Below are 13,320 nucleotides of genomic sequence, written 5' to 3' on the forward strand. Positions count from 1 at the left end.
GTTTAAAAGTTTGTAAGCCTTGTATTTACAAAACGCATCTGTTTGTTTTGCATTAGCTTTTAAGTAGAGAAAGATCAGCGTTGAATCACCGTAAATAGCTAAAGCTGATGATAGGAAATGTTTAGCTTTCAGTATTGGTATCTTCCCAAAAGCACTACAAGCTATCGATTAACTATCGATATCCCACGGAAGCGTAGCCAACTTTACTTTGTTGGGGCTGCAAAATGCGAATGGCACTTATAGAAGAAGCAGCAGAGGGAGGAATTTCAACAAATTACGAAGGAAAAAGGCAAGAAACGGGCAAAAAGAGCAGTGTGTGTGCTTTGGCAAGTGCATAACTCCTCACCACACACACCGCAAACACCAATATACCAATACCTTGGACAGGAATCATACAAAACAAACGACCGAGGTGAAAAGGACAAAAAACCCCAGCTTAGATGATGAGCAGCAGAACGCAGGACGCAGACGGTGCCTCGATCAGATTCAGCGACCACACTCTGGACAAGGCCACCAAGGCCAAGGTGACGTTGGAAAACTACTACAGCAATCTGGTGACGCAGTATGGTGAGCGGAAACAGCGCCTGGCGAAGCTGGAGGCGCAGCTGAAGGATGAAAGCCTGTCGGAGGCGCAGCGCCAGGAGAAACGACTGCAGCATGCTCAAAAGGAGACGGAATATCTTCGCCTTAAGCGATTGCGCCTAGGCGTCGAAGATTTTGAGGCCCTTAAAGTTATTGGTCGTGGTGCCTTCGGTGAAGTGCGTCTTGTCCAGAAAAAGGACACGGGACATGTGTACGCCATGAAAGTGCTGCGCAAAGCAGACATGCTGGAAAAGGAGCAGGTAGCCCATGTCCGCGCCGAGCGAGATGTTCTCGTCGAGGCCGATCACCAGTGGGTGGTCAAGATGTACTACAGTTTCCAGGTGAGTGACGAACGTCAGCTGCAAAAACAACAATAATATCGGGTGGGTGGTAGAAAGGGGGCGGACAACGCGCATAACAAAAGAATTGTGTTAAAACACGGACAAAAAAAATCAATAAACCAATACAAGTGCAAATGCCAAAAGCGCCTTGCCAATCATATGGTCACGTCTCTCATTCTCTATTCCTCACTCTCTTTCTCTCCCTCTCTCTGGTCGCATTTGTTGTTGTTTTTCTCAGTTCTGTTTTCTCCACTTCTTGGTGAAAGTTCTTTGTACAGGCGTAACTGCCTAATGCAAACGCTTATTTCCGGCTTGTTAAATGATTGGATAACCTACATACAATCCATCATGATGCATCAGGACTACAGTATAAATTGGTTATGGGAAACTCTTTTTCACTTTATTATTATTTGATTGACTTGTGTCGTCTATATCCTGACATATATATTTACGAAGATTTAGATTTTAAACTTGTCTGAATTTTAAAATTTGTTGGCACCCATCCTTAGTTATGTTAATTCCAATATTTTCCTCTTGTATCGAACCAACATTTTTCTTACGTAACAGGATCAGGTCAATTTATATTTGATAATGGAGTTCTTGCCTGGTGGTGATATGATGACGCTGTTGATGAAGAAGGACACGCTATCCGAGGAGGGCACACAGTTTTATATCAGTGAGACGGCATTGGCGATCGACTCGATTCACAAACTCGGTTTCATACACAGGGATATAAAGCCCGATAACTTGCTGCTGGATGCGCGAGGGCATCTCAAGGTGAGCATAAAACTATTTAACTTGGATATGGCTACCAAGAGCGCTTTTCATTTGTATTTCAGCTCTCGGACTTCGGACTTTGCACTGGCTTAAAGAAGTCGCATCGGACAGACTTTTATCGGGATTTGTCACAGGCGAAACCATCCGATTTCATTGGCACCTGTGCCAGGTAAGAAAATACATTTTTAACTTTGTGCTCTATTGTAAAGTGGCTTTGTGGAATACAGTCCGATGGATTCGAAGCGGCGTGCCGAGTCGTGGAAACGAAACCGACGCGCCCTTGCCTACAGCACAGTGGGAACGCCGGACTATATTGCACCCGAAGTATTCCTGCAGACTGGCTATGGACCTGCCTGCGATTGGTGGTCCCTCGGTGTTATCATGTACGAAATGCTGATGGGATATCCCCCATTTTGCTCGGACAACCCCCAGGACACCTACCGAAAGGTGATGAATTGGCGCGAGACGCTGATATTTCCCCCAGAGATCCCTATCTCTGAGGAGGCTAAGGAGACGATTATCAACTTTTGTTGCGAGGCCGATCGCCGGCTGGGTTCCCAGCGGGGTCTAGAGGATCTGAAGTCAGTGCCGTTCTTCCGGGGTGTGGATTGGGAGCACATACGCGAACGTCCTGCGGCCATACCCGTTGAGGTGCGCTCGATCGACGATACGTCCAATTTCGACGACTTTCCCGATGTGTCGCTGGAGATACGTAAGAAAACTCTTAACGAAAAAAAGAAACAGGTAGCTAATGATTTTCCATTTCTTATTGCAGCATCGGCACCCATACCGCAGGGCGGTGAAATTGCCAAGGACTGGGTCTTTATCAACTACACGTACAAGAGATTCGAAGTGCGAAATTTGGAGTGAAGTCCGAACAGGAGCTGGAATAGATATCAGGGCCAGATCCGAAGCAGGAGCAAAAGCAGCTTGAAGGTTGCCGCACTTTGCCACCCATTTTATCACCACCACAGCCGTCGCCTCTCTAACACCATCACCACCAAGAGCATTCTCCACGCTAAACGAAAACCCCAATTTTCCTTTTTGAATGTCTTACCTACATGTGTATTTAAATACTAGCTAACATTTGTGATTCCAAACAAAAAGATGATGAATATGATAACGCGAACAAACGATGTATTGTATGTAAAAAAGTTTTGCTTAAAGCGTCACCCGCGCCTCGGGTTAGGTTAAACGCTATACTAATCCTCCCATGTCCTCCCATTGGCTTTGTTCAATCCTAATCTTAACCGTTTAAAAGTTGTGTTTGTAAACCAAAACCCCTTTAAGAAAACCATTCGGCAATTCTTTATATATATATATATTGTTTAATTCATTGGGCAGCAGCAAAATACCCATAAATTTATTATTTAGCCAATTGAGAAATGTTATAACTTTTAGGCACGTTAATTGTACGTATATGTTTTGTATCAATTTATTATGAAACAAAGTCTTTAAACATAGTAAAACCTAAATACCACTCAAAAACAAATCGCAAATACGCAAAAAACTGATCGAAAAATCTATCACACAAATTAGTTACTAAATGCCAATAGCAACAAATGCAAATCTAGACATCAAAAATAAACAAACAGTATGTTTAAATATCGGTTTCGTTCTATGTATACCTCTTCCCCACCCACTCCCGCGAATACGAATATACATATATATTTAAAACATCCTACTGTAGCTCTTCCCGCTGGAGTTTTGAGTTCCACGTAATTGTAGTTTGAGCAAAAAGTGAATTATTGAAACAAGTTACCGAGTTACCGCGCTGGCAAGTATAAATCTAATTACATAGCAAACACTCTACCCCGAGCAGTTGCAGAATGCAAACTTAAAATAATTGATAATATACCTATAAATAAATTAAACGAGTAAACAAGTTTTAAGAAATTATTTTTGGTAATAGAATACAATAATAGTAAGCATACTGATAATTCGATAATAATGCGACACAGCAACATGAAATGCAATAATAAATGAAACATGTGCATAATAACTAACAAATACATACAACTAAAGAATTTCGTTTAAGTTGGACTTGAAAATGGTACTTACAATGGGATTAATGACGTCAATTCGTTATGTCCTTGTTAATATAACGACTGCAGTAAAGCAAATCCTTATAAGTTTCCTAGTATTATACAGAATTGAGAACCTGAAAATGCTCAACAGCTGCCTTTTAAAGTTAACTCTTTTTCAAATCGCTTATTTCTTAATTTTTATTAAAAAATTTCCTTGAACTCTATGAAGGGACTTGATTCTGATTGCTTTCCAAAATGCCAGGAGTTTAACAATATGTGCAAATAAGAAGCTTGATCTAAATTAGAAAGTATTGTATTTGGCGCCCAAAATGAATGAAATATATGGTATGCAAGGCCTGAGAAATCCAGAAAGTAACACGACACAAAGGTAGGCTTTGTACATTTAAATGTATGTATATATTTTTGTTGATCTTTTCTTCTGCACTTATCCCTTCTATCTGCACTTGCGCTCAATTTTTGATTTGTGTTTTGTGTGCTCTGTGTGAGTTTATTTTCTCAGTGTATCTGAAGAGCTTTTTTCGGTATTAATTGAATGCAACATCCGAAACCATTACAGACATAAAAATAAAGATTTCAAATTGGTTTGCTCAGGCGGGAACCTGAAAATCGAAAGTAAATTGCTTTGCATCTGCGATTTGTCGCATATGCGACATTTGTCTGTGTGTGTTGTGTGTGTCGGTTGTGGTTTCTCTCTGTTTACGTGTCGGGTGTGTGCGTGAATCGGAATATATATCTAGTTGTTTAAAGATATCATTTTATATATATCTATATATATATACTACATATATAAATGTATTAGCATATGGAGACTACAGACTATAAGAATTGTTACATCAGCTGGGGGGCGTAGGCAAAAAACTTTACAAACGGGAGAACGGGGGAAAAACCCTACGAGACACATTTACACACAGCTAACAAACTGTAAATTGTTGATTTTCGATTTTCAGCTATATGTTTACATTCCGGTTCGATTACTGTGCGGGCATACATATATGTAAATTGGAATTCGGATTGCGTTTACTTCGTATTGTGATGTTTTTTGCTTGTTTGAAATCTTTATTGGATGCTTGTAACGGGCAGTAGTATCCATAAAATTATAATGGTAAAATGTTAAAAGTTTAACTATGCGCTTAGAGTCTAATGAAAAGTGTATACATAGACGATTATGTATGGTAATTTCAGAATTCTTTTTATCTTCGCTTAGGTTTTCTCTAGTTGTTTTTCACTGTCGGTGATTGTGTGTGTTTTATGTTTTTGTATGGGGTGCGGGGAGCTTGGAGGTTGCATGTTTTGGGATCGGGACTTGTTAGTTATGCTATGCGCTTTGCAACTATTATTAATTTAATTTAATTTAAATTGAATTACAAGTAATCGGTTTAGTTTTCTTTTACTCTCAAATCGTAGCCTTATTAATTCTCTACGCCTTTGCCTTTGCACTTGCTTTGATTTTAGCTTGCTACATTTTTCTCTTTTTTTTAATTAATTTTATTCTCGTTTCGCTTGTTTTTGTTGCTTTTTTTTTGCTGGCTTGTCCTACGTTCAATAGTAAAATGTATATATATTTATATAGTTATATGTACGTTAAGAATTACATTAATATAGGACATACGACTAAGAGGATGCAGGCTTGCTAATGGGGATCGAGGGAAACGGGAGTGGGAGTGGGCGTTGGAGCGGACTATAGGCAGGTGGCCTTGACCGTTCAGTATGGACTTTTTGGGGGAACTTCCTATAATCGTATTAATTAGTAGTAAAATTTGTATGTACAATTCGTTACGTTGCTTAGGACTGATCGTCGATCAACAGCATGACCTGCTGCGTTGTCGTTTGTGGATTCCTTGTGCACTCCACCTGATGAGCATTCCAATCCTTGCGCTGGCAGAACTCTGAACAGTACGGCGTCTTTCGGCACAGTGAGCACTCCGCCAACGCTTCGCGGTTACAGTTGGCGCACTATTGGAATAAAAATGTTCTTAAATAGTCCAGGGAAAATATAATTCAATAGTACCTTCTTGGCCGAAATAATTTCGTTGCCGTGCAGAGAGCCGGATATATTAGGGTCGTCGATGTCCGCATGGACCTGGACGCGCATCGCGCTGACCGCAGCATCACGTTCTTTTTGCAGAACCTCGATTCGTCGCTCATAGTTTTGCTTCATGTCGTTTAGCATGCGTTTAAAGTCATTGGTCGCCTTAACCATGGTGCAGTAGACATGCTCGATGTTCTTCATAGATTGACTGGTGTCCAGGACGGCGATGGAAGATCCATCATTGATGTTCACCACAAACGTTTCCCGTTCGTATGTGTTGCCCATCTGTGACTGGTCGACCAACTCGGTGGAGGTGTCCAGGCTGTCGTTAAGTGCTGCCCACGGCTCGTCCTTTGACGTGATATTCTCCTCCGCCAGGAACATATTGTTCTCATCCACTACGCTGGCTGTTGCTGCGGCGACAGCGGCGGCCGTTACATCTACACAATTGTTGGCCCCGCTCCCGCTCGTGTTGTTGTTATTAGTATTACTATTATTGTTGTTACTATGATGTGCATTACGCTTGCGCTTGGGTCCAGACTCCATATCGAGATCAGTTTGATTCCGCTTCCGCCGCTTGTAGGGCGTGAAGAGGCGGACAGGGCCGGAAGCTAAAAAAGATTAGCGTGTAAGGGGGTTAATTAAATGTTTTTCATTGATCTTTGGGTGTACATTGGGCTCGGCATAGGATAACTCAAGAACAAGCAGGGTTTTAATTAAATATTGACTAAATACACGTACATGCTCCTAATCTATTCGAAAGATTACTTTGACAATTCATTGTAACACCTCAAAATGACATTTGGCATTAAGGGCCTGATTTGCTGTAAAGGTAACATTATTTCTTGTTGTCAAGAGCAGTCAATTTAACATTGATTGCTTTTAATTAACAGACGATATGTAAACGTTTTTGCCTCCATCTTTAACATATCTGCCAGTACAAAAAATGTAGTATCAAGAACTTTTTGAATTAAATTCCACATAACATGTTTCTCTTAACCTTCCAACAATTATGCCCTTCATGAATTAACTGCTCATAATAATGTGAGTTTTAAAGGATAAAGCTAGTTATATGAATTATTGTCATCTGTTCTTGGGTTTTGCGAGTCCCTTGTACTTGTGACGCCATGACGAACTTATGACCAGGTCAACCCAATCCGCCATGCCGCAGTATGTAGTAATTTTTTTTCGTCTCACCTGACTCACCTGCTTCATCGTCGCAGCAGACCGTACAGCTGCAGTTGGTCGCGTGCGGCGTAAGCGTACCCTCATCGATAAGGGACTGCAGCGACTTGCCACCGTACTTGATGGAGCGCTTCCAATCCTTACTAGAGCCCCGGCCGCATACGTGCTCAAATTCACTGGGCGTATGCCACTTGTCCTTGTACTTGACGCAGCGTCCACGACCGCCAGAGCCCAGTTTGCTGCGGTATAGCTCGGCGCAGGTGGTTTTGCAACGGATCTGGAAGACCTCCATGTGCTGGGTGGACGGGTTTTCCGACCAGCCTGATGAGCCACCACCAGTTCCACCGCCACCCCCGCCAACGCCACTCGCTCCACCGGCGGCGTGCTCTAAGGTGGCTAGGCTGTCGTGGCTATTGTTGCTCCCGGAGCCGTCGTGGTTCAGTCCAATCGTATTTGTGGCGGTTGTATTGGTGCCCGCACTATTGGCGCCTCCACCACCGTTGCCTGGTTGCGTTTGTTGCTGCTGGATGACGATCGTTTTGAGGTCATTGCCCATACTGACCGTGCTGCCGGACAGGTAGCCATTGTTGTCGACGCACAGCATCGGCTTGAAGTGGGGCAGCTGGTCGGGCGTGATCACATTAAAGGTGGTGCCGGTTATCATCGATCCGATGGGCAGGGATACGGGCACAGAAACTACACCGCCGCCCGCTCCGCTAGTTCCGCCACTGGCGCCGCCGCTGCCGCTGTTGTCGTTGGAGGAGGATGTGACCATGCGAACCTTGGTGTCCAACTGCATTACCATAGCGCACATATTCCCACGTTCGTCACATGTATGTGGATGAATGTCCAGCGGCCAATTGGTAACGTTAGCAATTTAATTCGATGTGATTTGCACAGGAATCGGGGAAGAAAATTCGAATGTAAGTAAACAACACAGCATGGGAAAAATGAAAATCGGTATACACAACATTTGTGCGCCACAAATGCGGTGGGTGGAGAAGGTGGTGATGGGTGGGGGTGGCTGTGGCCCAGTGGGTCGCATGGAGCGTTCGTAGGGCGCAAGTTGCGCCACCCCCAGGCCGCCTTACCGCCCATCCCACCCACCACCCACTTTCCACAACTGCGCAGAGCGAAGCGGAGCGGTTGGTTTTCGAGCTAGATTCGATTTCGGATCCAGATATGTAGAATCTGAACCACACGGTCTGGAACCAAAGCCACCCCGCCAAAGCCCAAAGCCAAAACGAAAAGGCGCAGCGTTTGTTGCTCCTTTTTACCTGATGGTGATGATGATGATGGTGATGGCCCGGGCTTTCTAATATCACCTCTTCTTTCACAACATCATCGGCCAGCGCGGCCAGATCTTTCCTCAGGTGCAGCTCAGTTGAGGAGTCGACCTGTTCCATATTATTGTTATGCCAGTTCACTTTCACTTATTCTTCGGGCCAATATTAATGCGCTTGAATTGTTCATCGAATTGCAACTTGCAATTGGATATACGATATATATTATTCGTCGTCTGACGAGACGACGGACGGTCTGTTGTTGTTGCTGCTGTTACTGCTGCCGCCGCGATCCGCGTTTTTTTCCCGCGCTCACCAATTACATACGAATTTCGCGCTGGTCGCGTTCTCGTTGCATTGCCTTACTTATAGCTTCTGGTTCATTGCAATTTACATTTTTTAAGCTTAAACTTTATTAAAATTCGTCTCTAAAAGTTGATATCCTCCTCTTCTTCCTCATGATAACTAGAGTTGTCATGCGCGTTGCAGCTATCGTTTCTTATTGGAACTATCGATAACTGTATTTCGTGATTTTGGCTTTCTGACACCTCTAAATCTTGTAATTAAGAAATATTTACTAACACCTTCAACAATTTCATCATTCCTAAAAAAATTGAATTATCCAATTTCACGTAGTAACTTTCTATTACTTTAGAGCCTAGAAAGTATGCATATTTAAATATTTGTACATGTGTATATAATTTTGCCGATGTCTCATATCTAACTCAATCAATTACAGAAAACGGTCTCTCTAACACTAAAATGGTAACTACAAAGATGTTCATTCAAACTCTGATTAAAACTCTCTGTATTTAGGCTGATGTGGATGTCTTTATAAGTAATTATACTTTAGTGGACCCCGAAATCTACCAGCTATGGATCGAAGGCTTCTCCTGTAAGTTTAGAGCTCTTGATCGCCCAACTTACTTTCTTTAACGCATCCGATTTGCCTTTCCAGCCAGCGAGGCGGTGTCCTATCTGAAACAGAAGGGGTTCGGTCACTCAATGGGGGCTCCCAGCGATCTGATTGCTTCTGATGTCCTGGACCACTACCGCACATATTCCCTTATTGAGCTTTATCTCAATGCACCCACTAAGCTTATGGAGCAATCCTGCTTCCAGCTGGAGCCACATATGCGTGACCTAATCACCGAGAAGTATTACTCTATCGATGATGTAGTGGCCCGCGAAATACTCGGGAAGAAACTGACATCACGCTACCGCAAGGATTTAGACGAGGTGGCCGAGAAGACTTGTGTAAAGCTTAAATCAGTTCGGTGAGTATATAGCTAAATATATACATAGATAATCTTATTAATTGCTTGGTATTTCTATCAGTCGACAGTTTGACAATGTTAAGCGCATATTTAAGTCAGTGGAGGAGATGCCAGGCACGCTAACCAACAATATAAAGCAGCATTTCTTCATATCCACCGACTTGGCCAAGTACAACAATTCATATTCAATTTTCCCATAACTAAACATTTAAATGTTACAGAAAGTATGCATGCATTGTTTTTCTGGCCTGTCTGCGATTCGAAACCACTAAAAAGAAGCTACAATACCTGAGTTTCAGCGATTTATTGACCTGCTCCCATGCCATTATGATATACTGGACCTACACTTACCAGCACACTGGCCCGGAATACTATGATACAGAAATGGACAAAGAGTTTCTTCTGGACTTGCGGGAATTGCGGTGTCTACTGGATAAGGAAAAGGAAATAAAGCAGTAAGGAACATACATAACATTGAGGAACTCTAATATAGTTCAGTCTTTTTATTTAGTCTCGTCTGTATGCGCCTCAAACCCGTTCTTCTGGAGCGCGCTTTTCATGAGCTGGATGGAAATTTTCGGTAAGCACATATCGATTTTCTTACTATTTTATTGTGCAGCTTGTTTTATTTCTTAGCTCATACTGGCGCGCTTTGATTACAATTGCCTGCAATTTACACCGCAATCGGGAATTGCGTGATTTATTTGTGGATCTCTGTGAGAAACTGATCGATCCTTGGCGTCAGAATGGTTGGAATCGCGAGCAAGTTAATAAGTTCTTGGCTTCCATAACTCAAAGCGTCTTAGATCTTGAGATATCAAGGTAAGATCCGTCAAGATCTATTTCAGAACATTGATCAACATTATAATATATTTTTACAGGGACCAGGAAACTCGGTGTCTTTGGGATCGGTACATGCAAGTCATTACAATATGCTTGGATAAAATGTATCACATATAAGTTGTGACTTTAAATAGTTTGTGTACTTAGTAGTTTAGTTGTGATTTTTTGAATTTGTGTTGACTTTTATCTATGACATGAGATTGTATAATACCAAATATAAGAAAAAAATACAAAGATAATGTGTTTTTTAAATCCTTTTATACCGTTACAAATTCGCGCCAAATTTGTTTAATTTAAAAAAAATGGTATATTTATAGAACAAAATGGTATATTTTGGTATACTTCTAAAAGTTACATGATATATTATTCAGAGACGTTCACACTGAAGCTTCCAAGCTGAAGATGCAGGAAAAGCTTGCAACAAATTGTCGGCACACACTTCCGTTTTGAATGTTATTATTGGGGCGCTAGCGCCTTTAATGTTAGTAAACAAACCGACGGGTGTCTATTAGAAAGAACGTAATTCGTCATATAGAAGTGTTATTTTATTTGTGATGGAAGTACAAGAGTTTTGGTATGTTCCACTTAAAAGTGCATTGCAAATTACACACATTACATAAAACTGGGTTCCAGTGTATGTGTTGAGCACCCACACAAACAAACATTCGCGAAACTTACACACACAACTTCTACCAGGTGGGTGTGTCGGTGTAAAGGGAAGAGGAAGCAACAGTTTACGCCCGTTACATGGGAAATCCACCCACTGGTTCACCAAATAACGGGGTTGTTTTTAATCCATTTTTGTGTTGGTCCGTTTCAGCGAAAACCTGGAGGAGATCGAAGATGAAACTTTCGACGACGAAAAGTCAGCTAGAACATCAGATGAAAATCGAAAGTAAGGGAATCTATTCGCATTTTATCAATTTCAACTGAATTTAAGATCACTGAGATGCACAATTTATTCCAATTGGGACTTGCATTATAATAATTTTGTTTTTCGTATTCAGTATTTCGAATATTGTAATTAGAGCTTTTCAAATCGTTTCGTGACATTATTTTACTGTAAAATAATTTCAAAATTATTTTTTAAATTTAAATACTTCCCAAAAAATTTGATCATATATCATTTACTGCTTTTAAATGTTAACATATTTATAAATGTTTTCTTAAATCCTGTAACCAGTATTTATTTTTTTATTCCTATATTTAAGAGAAAATAAATTAAAACTTTTCTTCTCCCTTTTAGGCAGAATCACAGTGAGATCGAGAAGCGACGGCGGGACAAGATGAACACATACATCAATGAGCTATCCTCAATGATCCCGATGTGCTTCGCGATGCAGAGGAAGTTGGACAAACTGACAGTACTTCGGATGGCAGTGCAGCATTTGCGAGGGATCCGTGGCAGCGGCAGTTTGCATCCTTTTAACGGTTCCGATTATCGACCGAGCTTCCTCTCTGATCAGGAGCTCAAGATGATCATTCTGCAGGCCTCGGAGGGATTTCTGTTCGTTGTGGGTTGTGACCGGGGACGCATTCTATACGTCTCCGATTCAGTGTCTAGTGTGCTTAACAGCACCCAGTCAGATCTGCTGGGTCAGAGCTGGTTTGACATCCTACACCCAAAGGATATTGGCAAGGTCAAAGAGCAACTTTCGTCACTGGAACAGTGTCCCAGGGAAAGACTCATCGATGCGAAAAGTGAGTGAGCCAATAGGTTTTCGATTTAAAACGTCATTAAAGATTTTTTCATTTTGTACATCTCATAGCCATGTTGCCCGTGAAGACCGACGTTCCGCAAAGCTTGTGCCGCCTGTGTCCAGGCGCCCGGCGCTCCTTTTTCTGCCGCATGAAGCTCCGCGCCGCCAATAACAATCAGATCAAGGAGGAGTCCGACACGTCATCTAGCTCCCGTAGCTCCACAAAACGCAAGTCAAGGCTGGGTACGGGACACAGGTACCAGGTAATCCAGTGCACAGGTTATCTGAAATCTTGGACTCCCATCAAGGACGAGGATCAGGATGGCGACAGCGACGAACAAACAACGAATCTATCCTGCCTAGTGGCAATAGGCCGTATACCGCCCAACGTTCGTAACTCTACAGTACCTACCTCGCTGGACAATCACCCGAACATTCGGCACGTGCTCTTCATCTCGCGGCACTCCGGCGAGGGAAAGTTTCTGTTCATCGATCAACGGTATAGAATATAATTGTATAAGTCTATAAAGTTGCAAAAACCTTAACTCTTTCCTTTCCTTGCTACAGCGCCACCCTTGTGATCGGTTTTCTCCCTCAGGAAATCCTGGGCACTAGCTTCTACGAGTATTTTCACAACGAAGACATCGCCGCCCTGATGGAGTCTCATAAAATGGTAATGCAGATGCCCGATAAGGTCACCACGCAAGTATACCGCTTTCGGTGCAAGGACAATAGCTACATTCAGTTACAAAGCGAATGGCGTGCATTTAAGAATCCCTGGACGAGCGAGATTGATTATATAATTGCTAAAAACTCGGTCTTCTTATAAGACATACGATCGTTCCTTATGGGAGCTATTGTTTTATTTATTCTTTTACAATCCAAAATTTGTATACATTCCAAAGATCATCTACCGTATCAAGTTGCTGGCGCCGGCGGTTGAAATTTCATATTCGATGTATAAACACTAGTTTAAGATAAGATTATAATTTTTGTACTGCATCAATAAAATTAACAGACAACTTTAAAAAGATGATATACTTAGATACGATTTTTTTTTAATCTTATATGATCGTGGGAATAATCTTAGTTCCCAACAATCAGGTTACATTACTCTCTGGCAATCGAAATTGTCGTAAAGAGAGATCGCAGTAAATTATAAAAAACAAATTGTTCTTAGCCAAGCACGTGAACGTTGCTCGAATTTCTCTGGGCACATAACTACTCATGATACAAATGTATATACATATATATA

At 41.9% G+C, this 13,320-nt stretch overlaps 4 protein-coding genes across 6 annotated transcripts; 3 read left to right on the top strand and 1 right to left on the bottom strand.

The window, feature by feature from the left end:
• Positions 1-210: 210 nt before the first annotated feature.
• LOC108107943 (serine/threonine-protein kinase tricornered) lies at positions 211-3,706 on the top strand. The gene is made up of 5 exons (XM_017215774.2): positions 211-923; positions 1,491-1,700; positions 1,763-1,869; positions 1,928-2,412; positions 2,476-3,706. Exons 1-5 carry the CDS (start codon positions 441-443, stop codon positions 2,568-2,570), a joined length of 1,380 nt encoding a protein of 459 aa, XP_017071263.1. The 5' UTR covers positions 211-440; the 3' UTR covers positions 2,571-3,706.
• A 419-nt stretch (positions 3,707-4,125) lies between these two features.
• On the bottom strand, positions 4,126-8,726 carry LOC108107941 (deformed epidermal autoregulatory factor 1). Of its 2 annotated transcripts, none has more exons than XM_017215773.2 (4): positions 8,240-8,726; positions 6,984-7,755; positions 5,757-6,388; positions 4,126-5,701 (listed from the first exon to the last, which is right to left on the bottom strand). In XM_017215773.2, exons 1-4 carry the CDS (start codon positions 8,366-8,368, stop codon positions 5,531-5,533), a joined length of 1,704 nt encoding a protein of 567 aa, XP_017071262.1. In that variant the 5' UTR covers positions 8,369-8,726; the 3' UTR covers positions 4,126-5,530. The 2 variants fall into 2 exon arrangements, with proteins under 2 accessions (XP_017071262.1, XP_017071261.1); XM_017215772.2 differs by having other exon boundaries at positions 6,975-7,755; positions 8,240-8,725.
• A 195-nt stretch (positions 8,727-8,921) lies between these two features.
• Positions 8,922-10,599, top strand: LOC108107944 (acidic fibroblast growth factor intracellular-binding protein). The gene is made up of 8 exons (XM_017215775.2): positions 8,922-9,010; positions 9,062-9,140; positions 9,204-9,522; positions 9,584-9,691; positions 9,744-9,977; positions 10,034-10,102; positions 10,159-10,344; positions 10,404-10,599. The coding sequence occupies exons 1-8, from the start codon at positions 9,008-9,010 to the stop codon at positions 10,480-10,482; spliced, it is 1,077 nt and encodes a 358-aa protein (XP_017071264.1). The 5' UTR covers positions 8,922-9,007; the 3' UTR covers positions 10,483-10,599.
• Positions 10,600-10,743: 144 nt separating this feature from the next.
• On the top strand, positions 10,744-13,101 carry LOC108107570 (protein cycle). 2 transcript variants are annotated; one of them, XM_017215130.1, is made up of 5 exons: positions 10,744-10,939; positions 11,186-11,260; positions 11,612-12,066; positions 12,135-12,564; positions 12,633-13,101. In XM_017215130.1, the coding sequence occupies exons 1-5, from the start codon at positions 10,920-10,922 to the stop codon at positions 12,892-12,894; spliced, it is 1,242 nt and encodes a 413-aa protein (XP_017070619.1). In that variant the 5' UTR covers positions 10,744-10,919; the 3' UTR covers positions 12,895-13,101. The 2 variants fall into 2 exon arrangements, with proteins under 2 accessions (XP_017070619.1, XP_041673927.1); XM_041817993.1 differs by lacking the exon at positions 10,744-10,939 and adding an exon at positions 10,967-11,061.
• Positions 13,102-13,320: the final 219 nt, after the last annotated feature.

The sequence above is a fragment of the Drosophila eugracilis genome, unplaced genomic scaffold (genome assembly GCF_018153835.1).
Source record: "Drosophila eugracilis isolate 14026-0451.02 unplaced genomic scaffold, ASM1815383v1 contig_2088, whole genome shotgun sequence".
In the NCBI taxonomy this organism is placed as follows: Eukaryota; Metazoa; Arthropoda; class Insecta; order Diptera; family Drosophilidae; genus Drosophila; species Drosophila eugracilis.

Coding starts and splice junctions, on each gene's coding strand:
- LOC108107943 (XM_017215774.2), top strand. CDS start 441: ATGATGAGCAGCAGAACGCAGGACGCAGACGGTGCCTCGATCAGATTC. Junction 1,870..1,927: donor TTCATTGGCACCTGTGCCAG/GTAAGAAAATAC, acceptor TGTGGAATACAG/TCCGATGGATTCGAAGCGGC. Junction 2,413..2,475: donor CGATGTGTCGCTGGAGATAC/GTAAGAAAACTC, acceptor TTCTTATTGCAG/CATCGGCACCCATACCGCAG.
- LOC108107944 (XM_017215775.2), top strand. Junction 9,692..9,743: donor ATATCCACCGACTTGGCCAA/GTACAACAATTC, acceptor TAAATGTTACAG/AAAGTATGCATGCATTGTTT. Junction 9,978..10,033: donor AAGGAAAAGGAAATAAAGCA/GTAAGGAACATA, acceptor CTTTTTATTTAG/TCTCGTCTGTATGCGCCTCA.
- LOC108107941 (XM_017215772.2), bottom strand. CDS start 8,368: ATGGAACAGGTCGACTCCTCAACTGAGCTGCACCTGAGGAAAGATCTG. Junction 6,389..6,974: donor CGATGAAGCAGGTGAGTCAG/GTGAGACGAAAA, acceptor AATCTTTTTTAG/CTTCCGGCCCTGTCCGCCTC. Junction 5,702..5,756: donor AAATTATTTCGGCCAAGAAG/GTACTATTGAAT, acceptor TTATTCCAATAG/TGCGCCAACTGTAACCGCGA.
- LOC108107570 (XM_017215130.1), top strand. CDS start 10,920: ATGGAAGTACAAGAGTTTTG. Junction 12,067..12,134: donor AAGACTCATCGATGCGAAAA/GTGAGTGAGCCA, acceptor TACATCTCATAG/CCATGTTGCCCGTGAAGACC. Junction 12,565..12,632: donor TTTCTGTTCATCGATCAACG/GTATAGAATATA, acceptor TCCTTGCTACAG/CGCCACCCTTGTGATCGGTT.